Here is a 17,564-nt window from a genome sequence, read left to right on the forward strand (position 1 = left end):
CATCCCTTGCGGGGATCGAACCCGCGACCTTTGGATTAGAAGTCCAACGCGCTATCCTCTGCGCCAAAGGGACATGTTGCGAGACGCTGCCGCAAAACGTCATACAAATTTCGGACTCAAAATTATTTTTTTTAATTAAAAAAAATTAAATTTTGAAATTCTTTAATATTTACAACACACGCATTAGAAGATAAACACATAAACAGTCGTACAATTAATTTAAAGTTAGGGTTAAGTTAAAAACAAAAAAGATGATAGGTATTTACTTATTAACAAATGTTATATATAATATTATATATAAGTTGTTAAACATACTTCTACCAGTGGATTCTAAAGGCCAATTAGTATACGTCTAATGAAAACTCATATGAAATCCAGTGGATTCTATTTGATGTATGGCCCTATCGAATTGCCACTTGAAATCCACTGTATTTCGTAAATGTAAACGTACTATGATATAACTTAAACTACACTTTACTACATCTTCAATTAACGCACATTCTACTTCTTTATATACAGCCCTATCACGAATATTCCTGCGGAATTATGTTTTCGCGGTATCGATTTTTTCAAGAGAAAACATTCCTCGTATAATGAATGTGAGAAAAATAATCATTAAATTTGGCAGCACTGGAGTGTCTTTTTCATACCTTGTGTGCCCTAATTGTTGTGAAATATTAAAAATATTGACAGCCCAATCACGAATATTCCTGCGGAATTTTGTTCTCGCTGAATAGATTTTTCTCGAGAAAACATTTCTCCTATCATGACTAATGCAAGAAAAATAATCATTGAATTTGGCAGATCTGAAGGGTCTTGTTCATACCTTGTGTGCCCTAATTGTTGTGAAAACAAAGTGAAATTAATAAGTGTTTGTGTTTTTAGACAAAATAAACAAATTAAATCAAATAAATTATACTTTTATCTTTTATACATCAAATATATTCAGAAGATGTTACTAACTTCCAAATGAGATTGGAAAATTCCAAGGAGACAGTGCAATTGACTCCATTGTGCTGGAACTGCCACTATAATGAATGTGTTAAAAAGGAGTGTTTTAATTAAATTAATTAAATGGCAAACATTGAAAAAAAATGTGAATTTTGAAACAAACATAACAGTGTTTATCAACAATAACAAACCGGTGTTTTGTATGTGCAAAATACTCCCAATTCTACAAAAAAGTTGAAAGTGACCATGGTGGAATAATAAGGTGTAACGCTAAAAACAGCTGGTCTTCATACCAGTTGTCAAAATGCGTTATTGTGAATAAAATCACATACAAAATGTAAACAAGCAATTCACAATAATGCATTATTGTGAACAAATTTGACGTTTGACATGATTTATGGTCTGTTCCTTTACTTTTGAAAATGGTAAAACCGGCAAAAGTAGTAAAAGTTGTAAACTGCTCTCATATGAATTGTATGGTGTCTCAAGTAAAGGAACGCTTTTCGAGTAAAAAGTGGTAAAACTTGAAGAGTCTTACACGTAAAGGAACAGAACTTTAATGTAACACCTTCTTATTCCACCATGAAAGTGACTGAGTTTGCAAACTAATGTTATTTTGTAAATAAAATGTGTTCAATTTTTAATAAATTTCCAACCATAAATTGAAAATTTTAGTATAAAACCTCAACAAAAGTGTTTATTTTGCATGTTTTGTCCAGAGTTTGTGGGAAATACTAAGATTTTTTGTAAACTCCCTTCAGTTTTGCAAGGGAGATTTTTTTTGGCGGAAAACACATGTTTGATAGCGTTCCATCGGAATTTTTTCTGTGCGGATTTTCTGTTTGTGATACGAAAGAAGGGAAAAGAGAGAAATTCCGCACGGAATTTTCATTCGAGATTGAGCTGCTAATGTTAATCTGTTTTATTAAAATTCTATTCAATTGAATAAATTGTTCTTTGTGAAATTTTCTGACTGATAAAATTTTGCATTTAATACAATCTTATTTACATATTAATTTGTAAATATTTACCAGACTGTTGCTATTGCAAACAGAAAAGTACTCTAGCTTCGAATAACTCTAAAGTGATTCATATGGCACCATGACAAGAAGGCATGCATAGCCTCGGTGGCGCAGTAGGCAGCGCGTAAGTCTCATAATCTTAAGGTCGTGAGTTCGAGCCTCACCCGGGGCATATGTTTTTTTATACATGAATGATATTTTTTATTACGAACAGTGGCTCCCAGTATGTTTTTAATTTACTTTGTCTTTCAAAATGTCTCAATACAAGTAGTGTGTTTTGGTATTCATACGAATTGCATACTGAAGCGATGGCCCAGTCAAAGAAAACATCAATTGTCTAAATAACTATTTTCATTATTGTTTCAGAAATAGTACCTTAAATATGTATATTTCTTTTTCAGTTCATAACTACAAAACTCTATAAATGTACGAGTACATACCTTGTGCTCCAAAAGAAATCTCTTTGTACATTTTGCATTATTTTTATTTCAGATTCATTCATTCATTCAATGATGTTATTGATTATATAAAAAAATCATTCACCAAATATTTTAAACTTTACATGCGATTCAATGACACTTCTCAATTATCTTAATTTAAACTAAATATTTTTGCTCTGAGCAGGCAAGATCTTCTTCCAAAAAATATAAATCTCATTTTGTTTCCAAAAAACTATATCTATTTGCCCATGCGTTGAATGGACCATTCCTGTTGACACAGTGGACAACGATTGTTCTGTTTGACCCACAGAGACATGCAACAATGATGGAATGAATGATTACATTCACCCCAAACAACAACACAATCCTGGCGTCCCAAGACATCGCGTTTGTTTTCAGCTTGACAACGTAAGCAGGCATCTGAAAAGAAAAGAAGAAGAAAAAACAAATTATATTCCGAGTTAAAGCAAAAATCTATGTCAAGAAACCAGAAAAGAAATCTCTTGTCAACACTTTAATTATATTCAATTATTAGCAAAGATCTAAAATCTTTGTCATTGTGTTGAAGAAAAGCCTCCTCCACCTGTTAGGGGGATTGTCAATTAGTGAATAATTTGTTGATGTAAATGTTTTCCTATACATGGGTGGGGAAGGAAAGAGAAAGCAGTGGGTAGGTAGGAAAGAACCACCAACCACCATTGACGACATTGAACTTTAATTTACATTTCTAGCCTACATATGTTCCTGATTCATAGACGTAAATACATTAGGTTGTTCTGTAAGAAATGCCAATGCATTGAAACTAGGGATAAGGTAAGTCGAGTTTCGATTGGAATTTTTGGAATTTTGTGTTGAAAAGTCTAAAAATCGAAGTCAACTATTGGATGTGAAAAAATCATTGATTTACTGGCTTCCCACCAGCAATTTTTTTGATGATACGCTGATGGCAACAATTGTTGTGTTCAGTAACATCTTTTCAGGGATTAAGAAAGATTTTGTTCTTTCCCACGGAAATAGAGAAAAAAGTAAAATAGACAGCATTTAGTAAACTTTAGCAAGATAACAGTTGATTACCAAAACAAAAACATTGAAGCCAAGATCTATTTAACAGGTCACGTAAGTAGCACAACAACAACTAATTTTTGGCGGAAAATTCTTCAATATGTCAAAATGTTTGTTTACGTTTTCATACAATTTATTCACAATAACAAAAAATTTGACAGATTGAAACCAATCAGCTGGACGTTTTACGCCACCTTATTATTTCATCATGATTGAAGCCAATGTAAAAAAGAAAAAATGAATCCAAAGCAGTTAAAAATGTCTTTAATTTTAAGTAAAATGAATAAAAAATAATTAATAGATTAATAATCTAAACATTTTTAGAAAGATAACAAATTTTATATCCGAAATAAATTGTAAAAATTAGAAGATTCTTGTAGTTCGGGAAAAGACCACCACAATATTTGTAGTATTTTTCCACAAAATTCAAATAAACATTGAACAGCTGGCCATTCACGTAAGATTCAAAAACAGCTGATCGAACTTGCTAAATGTTGCTGGGAAAAATTCTTTCAACAGCCTTTAGAAAGTTCTCAGCAAAAAATGTCAAAATTGTTCTCTTACAGTACGGTTACACTAGAGTTTTTGCCGGGTTAACCCACTTCGAGAGGATTTATTTGACGTTTGCGCTATGGAATTGACATTTGAAATCCAAACCGACTGGGTTAATCCGGTTAAGTGTAACCGGGGTATTATTTCGCTCTCTTTTACTGGACTTTTGTATAGAAAGATAACATTTAGTTACATTTTGTAATAATTATTACAAATAGAAATCTACTTTAGCGACTTGAGTTGGAGGAACAAATTGAAAGTTGATTTTTAATATATTTATCAAAATCGCCCGCGGAATCTCTGAAAAATAACTAAGAAAGATATGCAATATCATGGACACCAAAGACAGCCTGTGTACTTTGTTCAATAGGCACAGAGAAAAAAATATGATTGATCCAACAATATTTGAAGAGCAAAATATGTATTGTAAAGATATTATTAGATTCCGTATGTAGTGTTGTGACTCTAAAAATCGTTATTGTTAATTACAACAATTGTTTTTGTCATATTCAACAATAGTTGTTGTCATATCCAACAATATTTTTTGTCTGTTGGACAATATTATTCTCTTTTCTTCGACAATTTTATTCTCTTCTATCGGTATTCGATGCCGTGGTGAAAAAAAAACAATTTGCGTGAGTTTTGTTTTGAATGAGTTCCCCTTATCTTTTAATACCCTACACCAGCGACGACCACAGAAATACAACCAAAACGAAGACATGTATGAACGTATGAGTGAAAAAAGCAACAACCACATTATGTTTTTGTTTGTTTTCATTCATTTACACTGTACGTGAGAGAGAGAAGCAAATGCAAAAACAACTCAGTGGGCGCCCTCACTATACGATCTAAGCAAAGAAGCTCGTCCCTGCCCTACACCACACTGTGGTAAGGGGTATTATGTCTTTGTGCATTTGTATGTAACATACAAAAGGAAACGAAATAGAACCATAGTTTCTTTTGGGGATATACATATAATCACTTTCTGACTCCATCTATGCATGTCCATCCGTCCGTCTGTTCGCAACGTACAGGTCGCATTTATTGTTCGATTTGGCTGAAAATTGGGGAAGATCATTTTTTTAACCTAATGAAGAACGCTATTGCTTTTGATGAAAATCGGTTCAGATTTGGATATAGCTCCCATATATATTTTCGACCGATTTGAGGTATTTGATGCACCAAACACGCTGTATCTGTTCAATTTTGATGATATTTGGAATTTGTGATGGAATTAGGTCTATAGATAAGTGTGCCAAATTATATCGAAATCGGTTCAGATTTGAATATAGCTCCCATATATATTTTCGGCCGATTTGAAGTATTTGATGCACCAAATACGCTGTTTCTGTCCAATTTTAATGAAATTTGGAATGTGTTACGGAAGTAGGTCTATAGATAAATGTGCCAAATTATATCAAAATCGCTTCAGATTTGGATATAGCTCCCATATAAATGTTCCACCGATTTTTGGTATTTGTTGCAAGAAAGACCTTATATATGTCCGATCTCAATGAAATTTGGAATGTGTGACGGAATTTTCTCTAGAAATAGGTGTGCCAAATTATATCAAAATCGCTTCAGATTTGGATATAGCTCCCATATATATTTTTGGCCGATTTTTGGTATTTGGTGCACGAAACACGTTATATATGTCCGATCTCAATGAAATATGAAATGTGTGACGGAATTTGGTCTAGAAATAAGAGTGCTAAATTTTATCGAAATCGATTCGGATTTGGATATAGCTCCAATATATATCTTCGCCCGATTTAAGGTAATTGATGCACCAAAGATGCTATGTATGTCTAATTTTGATGAAATTTGAAATGTGTGACGGTGTTTGGTCTAGAAATATATGTGCCAAATTATATCGTAATCTGTTCACATTTGGATTTAGCTCCCATATATATTTTACCTATTCACAGTGGTGTAGGGTATCATATAGTCGGCCCCGCCCGACTTTTATCCTTTCCTTACTGGTTTTATTTTATCTTTGATCTTTTTTGTGTATGTACACCATTCTTGTTTTTATTTGTTTCTTCTTCTTCCTCATTCTTCTTTGTGTTTTTGATAGTTGAACTACACTACAATCTGAGAAGTGTTTTTGGTCGTAATTTGTGTTTTCTTTTCAAATTTGTTGTGGTTTTTTGGTATCACTATGCAACACTGAAAATGCCAACAACTTCTAGTTTGCATTTTTTGAAAGTACATATTTAGACTACAAAAACCTTTGTAGGGTGTTGTCATTTCAGATTCAGTTCGGATTTTATGGTCTCATCTAAACCGGGCTAAATCTACACTCTTTTGCATTTATCAGACCTTTATCTCAGAAACGAATATGCATTTGGCCTTGCTGTCTTTAGCAATATTGTAGCCCTAAACTAGTAGACATATCTTTTGAAAAGAAACACATAGGAAAGACTCCATCTAGGGCATCAAAATCTATAAAATATAGAACATTTTACATAATTGCTGAAATTCTGGTCAGTATCGGCTAAACTATTGGGAGTTGAACCAAGTAACCGTTGCAAAAATCTTCCAAATAAAGTTCTCAACAATTCTTTAGAACATTCTGAAGCTCTAAAAAGCTTTCTTCATGTTGTTTCAGCGGTATTTTGCATCATATCTTTTACAACACGTATTTCAAACACAGTTCACACCAACAGTTTATTCTCACATTTTTATTAAATCGTCTTTGAAAAATGTACTGAAAACAACGGCATAGAGTCATTTTACAACAATGACATGTTCTGAAGAGTTGTGTATTACATTCCAGGGTATATTTATCCAAAAAAGTATTCGGAAAAAACTAACGGTTTTGGAGATACGGTGCAAAATGTATAAAAATTGTGGAATTTTTGCATATATTTTGAAATTTAAGGCAATAAATGTAGTTTTTCGAGTTCATTATTTCTCCAAATATTTTATTCTTGTCCTTATCTACAAATTTGCTTCAGAGTTCAGAAGAAGATTCGCATTGGTGTCAGAGATATATTGATTTAGCCTCCCGACCTTGGGAATGTATGTCACTGTAACCTCTTTCCATAAATTCGAAACCGCTCTTTCCTTAAGAAAAATATCCCGAAAATCCTTAGTATGCTTGTCATCACTCCATAGAGTCCAATATTAGGGGAAATGCCATGTCCGAACTTTTTATTGTAATAACCAATCAACCATATTCTTTGGTACGCCACTGTAATGAATTCATGTAATTCGAATAACTGTTCTTAGAATGTATCAAGAAGCTATAGAGTAAATTTAGCGACAGTTTCGTTTGCGAAATCCACAGTGGCCAAGAGCCAATTGCAAGTGTTTGGCCCCCTATAGGTTGAGATGATGATGATGGTGACGCAAATTCAAATGTACACAACATTATTGAGCATTTTGGTATGTAATATATTTTATCATCCATCATCACATGATGGCAATGATGTTGCTGCCGCTGTGCTGTTGTTGTTATTGTCTTGAAGAACGCCTGTAATTGATAATGGCCCCCACCCCTTTTCTATTATTGTGTACTTCATCATCATCATCATCTATAGATTGGGGGTAAATAAGAAACACACCTCCCTATGTGGAATACTAGAATATTTTGTTGTAAATTGTTGTCGTTGTTGTTGCTTTATCAATTTAACAAATTTAAAAGACTACGATGACAACAATAAAATAAAGAAAAATAAGAAAATAAACAAATAGAAATTAAATTGATTGAAACTTTTTGAAAACATTTCATTTAAATCACAGTGGATGGTCGGTATGGGAAACGTGCATTTTTACACGTTTACCAACAACAAAAAACATGTGTATCTTGGACGGGTGACTTTGGAGCACCGCAAACTGAGAGCAACAATGTTCAGAAAGTAGGCAGGTGACGGGAGGAAATTTTCTTCAATGTTGTTTATTAATAGATAGCATGCCCACATACAATACAGCGCACTTTCATAAAAGAGAAAAAAAAAACAGCAAACGTTTACATAAAACTTATTTTTAATTTTCAAAACAATTCTCCTCTCTGTGGCAAGCAGGCCGGCGGTCATTCATATTTATTTTGTCAAAACAAATACATATTATGCCTACTAAAATTTCAATGAAAACCACTTATTTTAGAATGAAGAAGCTCGCCTTACCACCACCACCCATGGGTCAGTGACTCAATCAGCTATCCAAAACCTCATTCATCCATCGATCGTTCACATTAATCATATTTCCCAACTGCCAAAATTCTAAGAATTTTACCACGATAATGCTTACGCGTGTTCTATGCCAATTTGTTTAACAACTGTATGCGTTTTTCACAACAAATCAAGTGTTAATTTCTTTTGTCCGTCCGTCCACTCCAACACCAACTTGTGGGAATGGTTTAAATGACAAATGCGGCGGTGGCTCTGTAAGTTGCAATTAACAAAATAAAATACCTACTTCTCAATTTCTAAAGAAAAAAAAAAGTAAAATGTTGTTCTGATCGTTGTCACGTCCGTTGTTTTGAATTTAAAAATTGCATACGCAAAACCGTTCAAATTTAAATTGATTCATTCAACAAGTAATGCAGATGTCAGCTAATTTACGGTTCAGAATCATTTTAATTTTATGATTCAAAGTACATATTCTGAAAAGTGGAACTACTGCTGTTACATGACATGATGATGAGTCCATTGTCCATTACGAAAATGTATTTGTAATATTTTGATGTTAGATTTTCCAAATTCAACTAGAGCCAGGTCAGGCAATGTGTGCTTGCTGAGAGCAAGTGAGCATACATTTCAATGCATTTTACATTGAAGTTTTCGCTCACTTGCTCTCAGCAAGCGCACATTGCCTGACCTGGAACTAGAGAGGAATGAGCCCGCTTACACGCATAGGAGACAGATAACAGGCCTGTTCGATAACTTCGCAAGTAAAAAGTATTTGCAAGTTCTTGCAACTACTTGCAAGTACTTCTCATTTCTCTTTTATCCACCATATAGAGCTTAGGATGGTTCTCACGGTAACACCCGAGCAAGTACTGCAACGATTGCCTTGCAAAATTTTAGCTTTTTTGAGCGCCAGCATGCAGGTCCCTACGGTTTTCTCAAATTATAACTTGTTGAGTTTGTCGAGATAAAGGTAGAGCCGTCCTCCACTTGTAGGTGAGAAGCCTGAGAATGCTGTTTAATCCTGCTTGAAGGCTTGTTATTTATTTATTTATTTATTTCATGTTTATACTTATAACTAAATTACAAGTATAAAGGGAGAGTGAAGCCATGACTGCAGAGGTCTTAGGCTTACACAGGTAACTACATATTGTACAATTATGATATTATTAATATCTTATTTTAAGTAATTACACATAATGGTTTGAAGGCTTGTTGATCTAGGGGTTCTCTCTCTCTCTCGAAGATCCCTCCTGATATGCCTGGGTGGGGAGGACCTAGCCACCATATGTTGTTTAGGATGGCTCTCACTGTAATACCCGAGCAAATACTGCAATGAAAGCATGGCATTCTGTTGCAATACTAGAAGAATCTTTGTCTCCTCATGTAGATGGTCCACTGAAGACATAAGGAGGTACCCTGTTACAGTTCTCAGGGCGGCATTCTGACAGGTTTGAATATTTTTCCAAGGTTTCTTTATCAGTACCCCAAATGCTGACAGCTAGGGACTTGAGGATTTTGTTCCCACATCTCAGCTTGTCGCATGCCCGGACCACATGAACATGCTGTCGAATGTGACGCCTAAAATTTTGGGGTAATTTGTGGTCGGAATTCTGCTACCATCGACCATGACATTCAACTCTGTTCTCACCTCTGCGTTCATGTGGTGAACTGAGTGGCCGTAGATTTACGGGCGGATATTTGCATATTCTTAGCCTCGAAATTCTGCTACCATCGACCATGACATTCAACTCTGTTCTCACCTCTACGTTCATGTGGTGAACTGAGTGGCCGTAGATCAGTGTTAATCACCACTGGGCTCGCGAGCCGTGTCTGTGTGAACACACACAATCTCATTTGTGGTGAGTTTGAACGTTGCTCTTAAAGCGCAAAGGTGTTGAGCTTTTAAAGGTGGAGGTATCTAAAGGTATGGGCCGACATAGTTCATCTTGGAATTGCAACTGAATTTGGTGTCATTCGGATAATAAATTCGCAAGTCATCGTGCAAATAAGTCATTTTAATTGGCACAGACAGGGTTTTTTTCTTATAGAAAATTTAATGTTAAAGAAAATATTGAATAATGGGGTCGTTCCATGGCGGAATAAGAAGGTGTTACATCGATAACAATAATCGGGCCATTTACCACAATAATAATAAGGTGTAACGCCAAAAACAGCTGATCTTCATACCAGTTGTCAAAATGCGTTAAGCTGGGTACACATTGTCAGTTTTGAATGACAGCTTTGTTGTTGCTTGCTAGTGTGGCCGTTTATTTTTGTCATTCATCATGCAACCACAAAATATTTTGTGGTTGCTGGACGGTTTGACAGTTATCGATAACTGCGAAATATCGACATTCAAAACTGACAATGTGTACCCATCTTTATTGTGAATAAAATCACATACAAAATGTAAACAAGCAATTCACAGTAATGTATTATTGTGAGCAAATTTGACGTTTGACATGATTTGATGTAATAGCACGGTTACACTACAGCTTTTTGCCGGGTTAACCCATTTCATGAAGATTTATTTGCTTAATCTGGTCAAATCTGACCAGATTTGCCATACAAAAATTAAATCCTCTCATGGCTGGGTTTATTTTAAATCCGGCACAAATCCACCAAAAATGCAGTGTTGGATTCGATGTATGTGCAAAAAAATGCAACTATGCTCAAAAAGTACGAAAAGTTGCAGCTGTTTTTACAACAGAGTTTGTCGTGTTTTACACTTTTACGATTGGTCGTATGAGATATTATGGCCTTTTCTTAATCTAAAGTTATTTGAAAATCATAAAATTAGTTATTTTTTACATTAGACACTTTTTTAACAAAAAGTACAATGATACAAAAATGTATCCCTGCATGTAAAATATACGAATATGAGCAAAGAGGGGACGATATCTCATACGAGAAATCGTACAAGTGTAAAACACGTGTTTATTACATCTTCAGTAAATGTTTTCTTTGCTCACTATTTATGCATTTTGTCCCATATTTTTTGTTTTCCAATCAATCACAATACTGTTTAAATACTTACTTGTTGTAATGCATCAAAAGTTACCATTTTAATTTTTGGAAACCTTTTTTTTTTATATTTGTGTTATTTTGTATGTATGTATACGTAAACGTATACGTAAATCAGCTGACAGTTTATATCCTCGAAAAGCTAAGTGTAACCAGCAAAGATTAACCCACTGGATCTATTAAACCCAGTGGGTTAACCTTCAATAGTGTAACCTTCTTATTCCACCATGTACCACACCAAACGTCAAAATAACGCATTACTGTGAATTGTTTTTTACCTTTTCTATGTAATTTTATTCACAATAATGCAATTTGACAACTAATGTGATAATCAGCTGTTTTTGTCGTTGTACCTGTATTATTGTACAGTGGGTCCTTCTAAAAATTTTCTCAGGAAAAACATAAATATATTTTGAAAATCCTCTAAAATAGAACAAATTTGAATCAAAATGTAAATAAAACGCATACAGAACTGTCGTAGGACATTGTTATTACTCGTTTACGATGAAAAGAAGAATTTTATGGCAGCAATTTACGAAGTTTCAAATTTCATGAGTAGACCCTATTACATTTTGAAAACTGAATTTACAAAAAAATAAAAATACAGCTGATTGTCACTTCTACCTTATATAAATGTGCCTTGGGTAGAACTTTGCGCCAACATTAGGTCTGTACGATAACCCAAAAATTTGTACAAATTCGTACAAATTTTTACTGAATGCTGTTCGATAACAAAATTGTCCAGTAAAAGAGAGCGAGTTGAGAAAGATTTTTTGACAGCTCTGTGACTGAGAACGTGCAAATTTTTGCTGGGAAAATTTGCACCAAAAACATTTGTAAGTTTGGCCAGCTGTTCAATGTAAACAACTCAAAATGTTAACAAATTGTTCGAGACAATTTCACATTTTTTAGATTCTAAAGCATTGTGGATATGATTATTGCTTTAAACCAGTAAAATGAAATTTTAAAATGTATGTTTTTGTTCCATATGGTTTAACATATTGTTACGAATGTAACTGATAGGTTTAAGTTAATTTAGTTTAATTTCCGTTAAGTTAAAAATTTGAATTGTAACGTAAAGTTTTATTACGCAGTTACTTTATTTAAGCAACAACAATTATCATGTAGAATTATCTTCATTATTCTAGATGTTCTTTACCTTTCATTAATGTGCTTTTGTTTTGTTTTGCCACAATCATGTAATTATTGCTTAGTTTGTTACTTCTTTATTGCACTTGTTTGTTGTTGTAGTTACGTCATTACTGTGTATGTATGTGAGTATGGATGTTCGCTTAGTGCGAATGTGCGTCTGTGTGTTCGCTGCACAGATTCGAGGTGTTGCCATATGTTCTAGATATTTCAAGACCAAGGAGATTTTGGGTATAAATAGAGTTACGAATGGCAACATTGAGTTGAGTTGTGTTTTAAGCGTTGAACTGAACAGATCGGAAAAAGAATAGCTGCGTGCTAACTAGAGACTTGCTGTGTGCTTAGTAATTAAAGTCGGTTCTGAATAAGTGTAATAAAGTAAATAAAGCATTGTAGAAACGTAATCTAAAACGAACCCTGTTTTATTTGGTACAAATCGTACTGGGGAATAATACAACGTCTACACGGAGATTAGTTAAATCTAATTCCGTAACAATTGGTGTCAGCAGTGAGATTACGATCATCCTACAATGAAGTTTAAGGATCTGCGAGTGGAAGACTTGAAGAAGGAGCTAAGTAAGTTGGAGTTGTGTTCTACTGGCAACAAGGCCGAACTACAAAAACGCTTGTTGGAAGAGTTCGAGCGCCGTGGAATGAACATCGATGAATATGAGTTCGAGAAGGAGGAAGTCGAGTTAACGGCAAAGGGCGAATCCAGCGTTGAGGAAGTTTCGTCGGTAGCTGCCAGGGGTGACGATTTGAAATCAATGCTGGCTATGATGATGGAGAAATTAGATGCTAAAATGGAAGAAAATTCCAGAAAGAGCGAAGAAACTTCCAGACTTGTGATGGAAATGAAAGCAGAAAATTGTCGAATGAGCGAAGAAACCTCCAAACTTATGATGGAAATGAAAGCAGAAAATTGTCGAATGAGCGAAGAAAATTCCAGAAAATTAGAGGAAAAGTTGGAGGAGAACTCTAGAAAAATCACCGAAAACTTAATGGCAGAAAATTCTAGGATGTTTGAAGAAAATTCAAGAAACTTAAAAGAGGAGTTGGAAGAGAATTCTAGAAAAATTAACGAGAAACTCGAGAACATCACGATAGTGATTGAAAAGAGAGTAGAAAACATGGAGGTGCAAATTAAAGAGTTGGATAAAAAGATTCTGTCTGTTGACGAGAAATTTCTGGCCCATGACGAGAAATTTGTGAACCTGGAGAAGAAAATGTCGGAACTGGAAATCAAAGGTGGCCCAGTGAGAGCTATTCATAACACGATAAAAATCAAGCCTCCAGTGTTCGACGGCTCTACCTCTTTAAATGTGTTCAAATTACAGTTCGAGACATTGGCTGCTAGAGATTCTTGGAACGACAACGACAAGGCGGTATCACTCCTTATGGCATTGAAGGGTGATGCTGCTGACGTATTACAGAGTATTCCCGCCGCTTCTAGGAACAACTATGGAGATATAATGGCTGCTCTTGAACGTAAGTACGGTAGTGAACACAAGCAAGAGATCTACCGAATGGAACTGAGGGGAAGAGTCCAGAAGCCAAATGAGACCTTACAAGACTTTGCGGCTGATATAGAGCGGTTGGCATATCCAGGAGAGACACATCCATTGGTGGACCGCATAAAGATTGAGACATTTGCAAGTGGTATTCGTGATCCAGAGATAAAATTTGCGGCGTATGCGGCACCGATAGGAACATTTGCAGAAACCGTGTCATTTGCCCTGGCCCAAGAAACCGCGAGGATGCTGGTGAAACCTAAAGCTTACAACGTGAGGAGGCTGCAAGTTGAGGACAACAATTCCCAGACCGTTGTCGATCCGCTAAAGGATGCACTAATGCGTGTGAAACGAGGGGCTGGTAAAACGAGAAAGACTTGCTACAACTGTCGTAAAGCTGGACACATTGCACGAGAATGCATATTGCAACAACCAAGGCTCAGATCCACCTCACCGCCTTCAAAAAGCGACGACCAACCGGTGGCCAAGAATCTGGAAAGAGAGACATCAGGTGAATCAAATAAAATGAATTCCGTCGATCACGAGGCGCCGCTGGCAGAGGATGAAAACGATGGTCCCACAATTTCTATAGCCATAGTCCAGCAGAAGAACCACAACTTAACGGTGAAAGGCTTCGTCAATGGTGTATTGCGTACCTTGACATTGGACACCGGTGCAACAAAGTCCATTATTAGACCGGATTTGGTGAAAGGGAAGGTATTGCCGTTAAATGGAGTCAAATTGCGGACGGCCACAGGCGAGACTACGACGGTGCATGGAAAGGCCTACCAAAGGCTGAGCATGGGTAGAAAATCTGTAAATTTCGATTTTATAGTGGCCGATATTATGGACGAAGTTATACTTGGTGTAGACTTCATGATTGCCTTCGATATAAACCTGGACATAAAGCACCGTGTGATGACTTGGTCCAATGTGGAAATACCGATAAATGTGGGCTACAAAGAGAAGAAAAGCATGTGTCGCCCTAGCGCAGAATCTGTCGAAATCGCTGTAGATGTCCGTACGCTGAAGGTGGAAGCCGCCGAAAAATGGCCAGTACGAAAGCGGAAAAATCTCGCAACGAGGAGGAAAAAACGAAGATGTACGTCGAGGAAACGTCCATCGAAAAGCAGACGTACAGCAAGGAAGGACAAGTCTGATGAAGACCAGGTGGCACTTAGGAAGGTGACCACAAAGAAAGAAGGTATAACGTCACGATTCCTGGAGAGAAGGCAACGTCGTCCAGAGGAGCAAAAGACCAAAGCTGACGCAGTAGAGGGTACATCTACATCGGTTGCTACCACTACGGAACCAGAACTGCGTCTAGTCAAGAGGAACAGGCTTAAGCGGGAGGCAATGTTACGAATGTAACTGATAGGTTTAAGTTAATTTAGTTTAATTTCCGTTAAGTTAAAAATTTGAATTGTAACGTAAAGTTTTATTACGCAGTTACTTTATTTAAGCAACAACAATTATCATGTAGAATTATCTTCATTATTCTAGATGTTCTTTACCTTTCATTAATGTGCTTTTGTTTTGTTTTGCCACAATCATGTAATTATTGCTTAGTTTGTTACTTCTTTATTGCACTTGTTTGTTGTTGTAGTTACGTCATTACTGTGCTTGTATGTATGTGAGTATGGATGTTCGCTTAGTGCGAATGTGCGTCTGTGTGTTCGCTGCACAGATTCGAGGTGTTGCCATATGTTCTAGATATTTCAAGACCAAGGAGATTTTGGGTATAAATAGAGTTACGAATGGCAACATTGAGTTGAGTTGTGTTTTAAGCGTTGAACTGAACAGATCGGAAAAAGAATAGCTGCGTGCTAACTAGAGACTTGCTGTGTGCTTAGTAATTAAAGTCGGTTCTGAATAAGTGTAATAAAGTAAATAAAGCATTGTAGAAACGTAATCTAAAACGAACCCTGTTTTATTTGGTACAAATCGTACTGGGGAATAAAACAACGTCTACACGGAGATTAGTTAAATCTAATTCCGTAACAATTGGTGTCAGCAGTGAGATTACGATCATCCTACAATGAAGTTTAAGGATCTGCGAGTGGAAGACTTGAAGAAGGAGCTAAGTAAGTTGGAGTTGTGTTCTACTGGCAACAAGGCCGAACTACAAAAACGCTTGTTGGAAGAGTTCGAGCGCCGTGGAATGAACATCGATGAATATGAGTTCGAGAAGGAGGAAGTCGAGTTAACGGCAAAGGGCGAATCCAGCGTTGAGGAAGTTTCGTCGGTAGCTGCCAGGGGTGACGATTTGAAATCAATGCTGGCTATGATGATGGAGAAATTAGATGCTAAAATGGAAGAAAATTCCAGAAAGAGCGAAGAAACTTCCAGACTTGTGATGGAAATGAAAGCAGAAAATTGTCGAATGAGCGAAGAAACCTCCAAACTTATGATGGAAATGAAAGCAGAAAATTGTCGAATGAGCGAAGAAAATTCCAGAAAATTAGAGGAAAAGTTGGAGGAGAACTCTAGAAAAATCACCGAAAACTTAATGGCAGAAAATTCTAGGATGTTTGAAGAAAATTCAAGAAACTTAAAAGAGGAGTTGGAAGAGAATTCTAGAAAAATTAACGAGAAACTCGAGAACATCACGATAGTGATTGAAAAGAGAGTAGAAAACATGGAGGTGCAAATTAAAGAGTTGGATAAAAAGATTCTGTCTGTTGACGAGAAATTTCTGGCCCATGACGAGAAATTTGTGAACCTGGAGAAGAAAATGTCGGAACTGGAAATCAAAGGTGGCCCAGTGAGAGCTATTCATAACACGATAAAAATCAAGCCTCCAGTGTTCGACGGCTCTACCTCTTTAAATGTGTTCAAATTACAGTTCGAGACATTGGCTGCTAGAGATTCTTGGAACGACAACGACAAGGCGGTATCACTCCTTATGGCATTGAAGGGTGATGCTGCTGACGTATTACAGAGTATTCCCGCCGCTTCTAGGAACAACTATGGAGATATAATGGCTGCTCTTGAACGTAAGTACGGTAGTGAACACAAGCAAGAGATCTACCGAATGGAACTGAGGGGAAGAGTCCAGAAGCCAAATGAGACCTTACAAGACTTTGCGGCTGATATAGAGCGGTTGGCATATCCAGGAGAGACACATCCATTGGTGGACCGCATAAAGATTGAGACATTTGCAAGTGGTATTCGTGATCCAGAGATAAAATTTGCGGCGTATGCGGCACCGATAGGAACATTTGCAGAAACCGTGTCATTTGCCCTGGCCCAAGAAACCGCGAGGATGCTGGTGAAACCTAAAGCTTACAACGTGAGGAGGCTGCAAGTTGAGGACAACAATTCCCAGACCGTTGTCGATCCGCTAAAGGATGCACTAATGCGTGTGAAACGAGGGGCTGGTAAAACGAGAAAGACTTGCTACAACTGTCGTAAAGCTGGACACATTGCACGAGAATGCATATTGCAACAACCAAGGCTCAGATCCACCTCACCGCCTTCAAAAAGCGACGACCAACCGGTGGCCAAGAATCTGGAAAGAGAGACATCAGGTGAATCAAATAAAATGAATTCCGTCGATCACGAGGCGCCGCTGGCAGAGGATGAAAACGATGGTCCCACAATTTCTATAGCCATAGTCCAGCAGAAGAACCACAACTTAACGGTGAAAGGCTTCGTCAATGGTGTATTGCGTACCTTGACATTGGACACCGGTGCAACAAAGTCCATTATTAGACC

The 17,564-nt window shown here is 36.4% G+C and overlaps 2 protein-coding genes and 2 non-coding genes across 4 annotated transcripts in view; 2 read left to right on the forward strand and 2 right to left on the reverse strand.

Annotated features, from left to right (window-relative positions):
- On the reverse strand, positions 1-73 carry TRNAR-UCU (transfer RNA arginine (anticodon UCU)). The gene has a single exon. It is a non-coding gene; the product is annotated as a tRNA-Arg (tRNA).
- Positions 74-847: 774 nt separating this feature from the next.
- Tret1-1 (Trehalose transporter 1-1) overlaps positions 848-17,564 on the forward strand; it is a 125,856-nt gene continuing 109,139 nt past the window's right edge. Inside the window, exon 1 of the mRNA XM_073956308.1 lies at positions 848-1,151. The gene's annotated coding sequence lies outside the window, so the exon portion shown is untranslated. The remainder of the gene's footprint in view (positions 1,152-17,564) is intronic.
- On the forward strand, positions 2,073-2,145 carry TRNAM-CAU (transfer RNA methionine (anticodon CAU)). Its single transcript has one exon. It is a non-coding gene; the product is annotated as a tRNA-Met (tRNA).
- The window catches only part of Roc2 (Regulator of cullins 2), a 136,744-nt gene continuing 121,615 nt past the window's right edge, over positions 2,436-17,564 (reverse strand). Inside the window, exon 2 of the mRNA XM_073956311.1 lies at positions 2,436-2,833. Coding sequence (XP_073812412.1) covers positions 2,652-2,833 — 182 coding nt within the window. The 3' untranslated portion in view covers positions 2,436-2,651. The remainder of the gene's footprint in view (positions 2,834-17,564) is intronic.

This window comes from Musca autumnalis, unplaced genomic scaffold (assembly GCF_047663935.1).
Source record: "Musca autumnalis isolate F117 unplaced genomic scaffold, ASM4766393v1 scaffold_5, whole genome shotgun sequence".
Taxonomy (NCBI): domain Eukaryota; kingdom Metazoa; phylum Arthropoda; class Insecta; order Diptera; family Muscidae; genus Musca; species Musca autumnalis.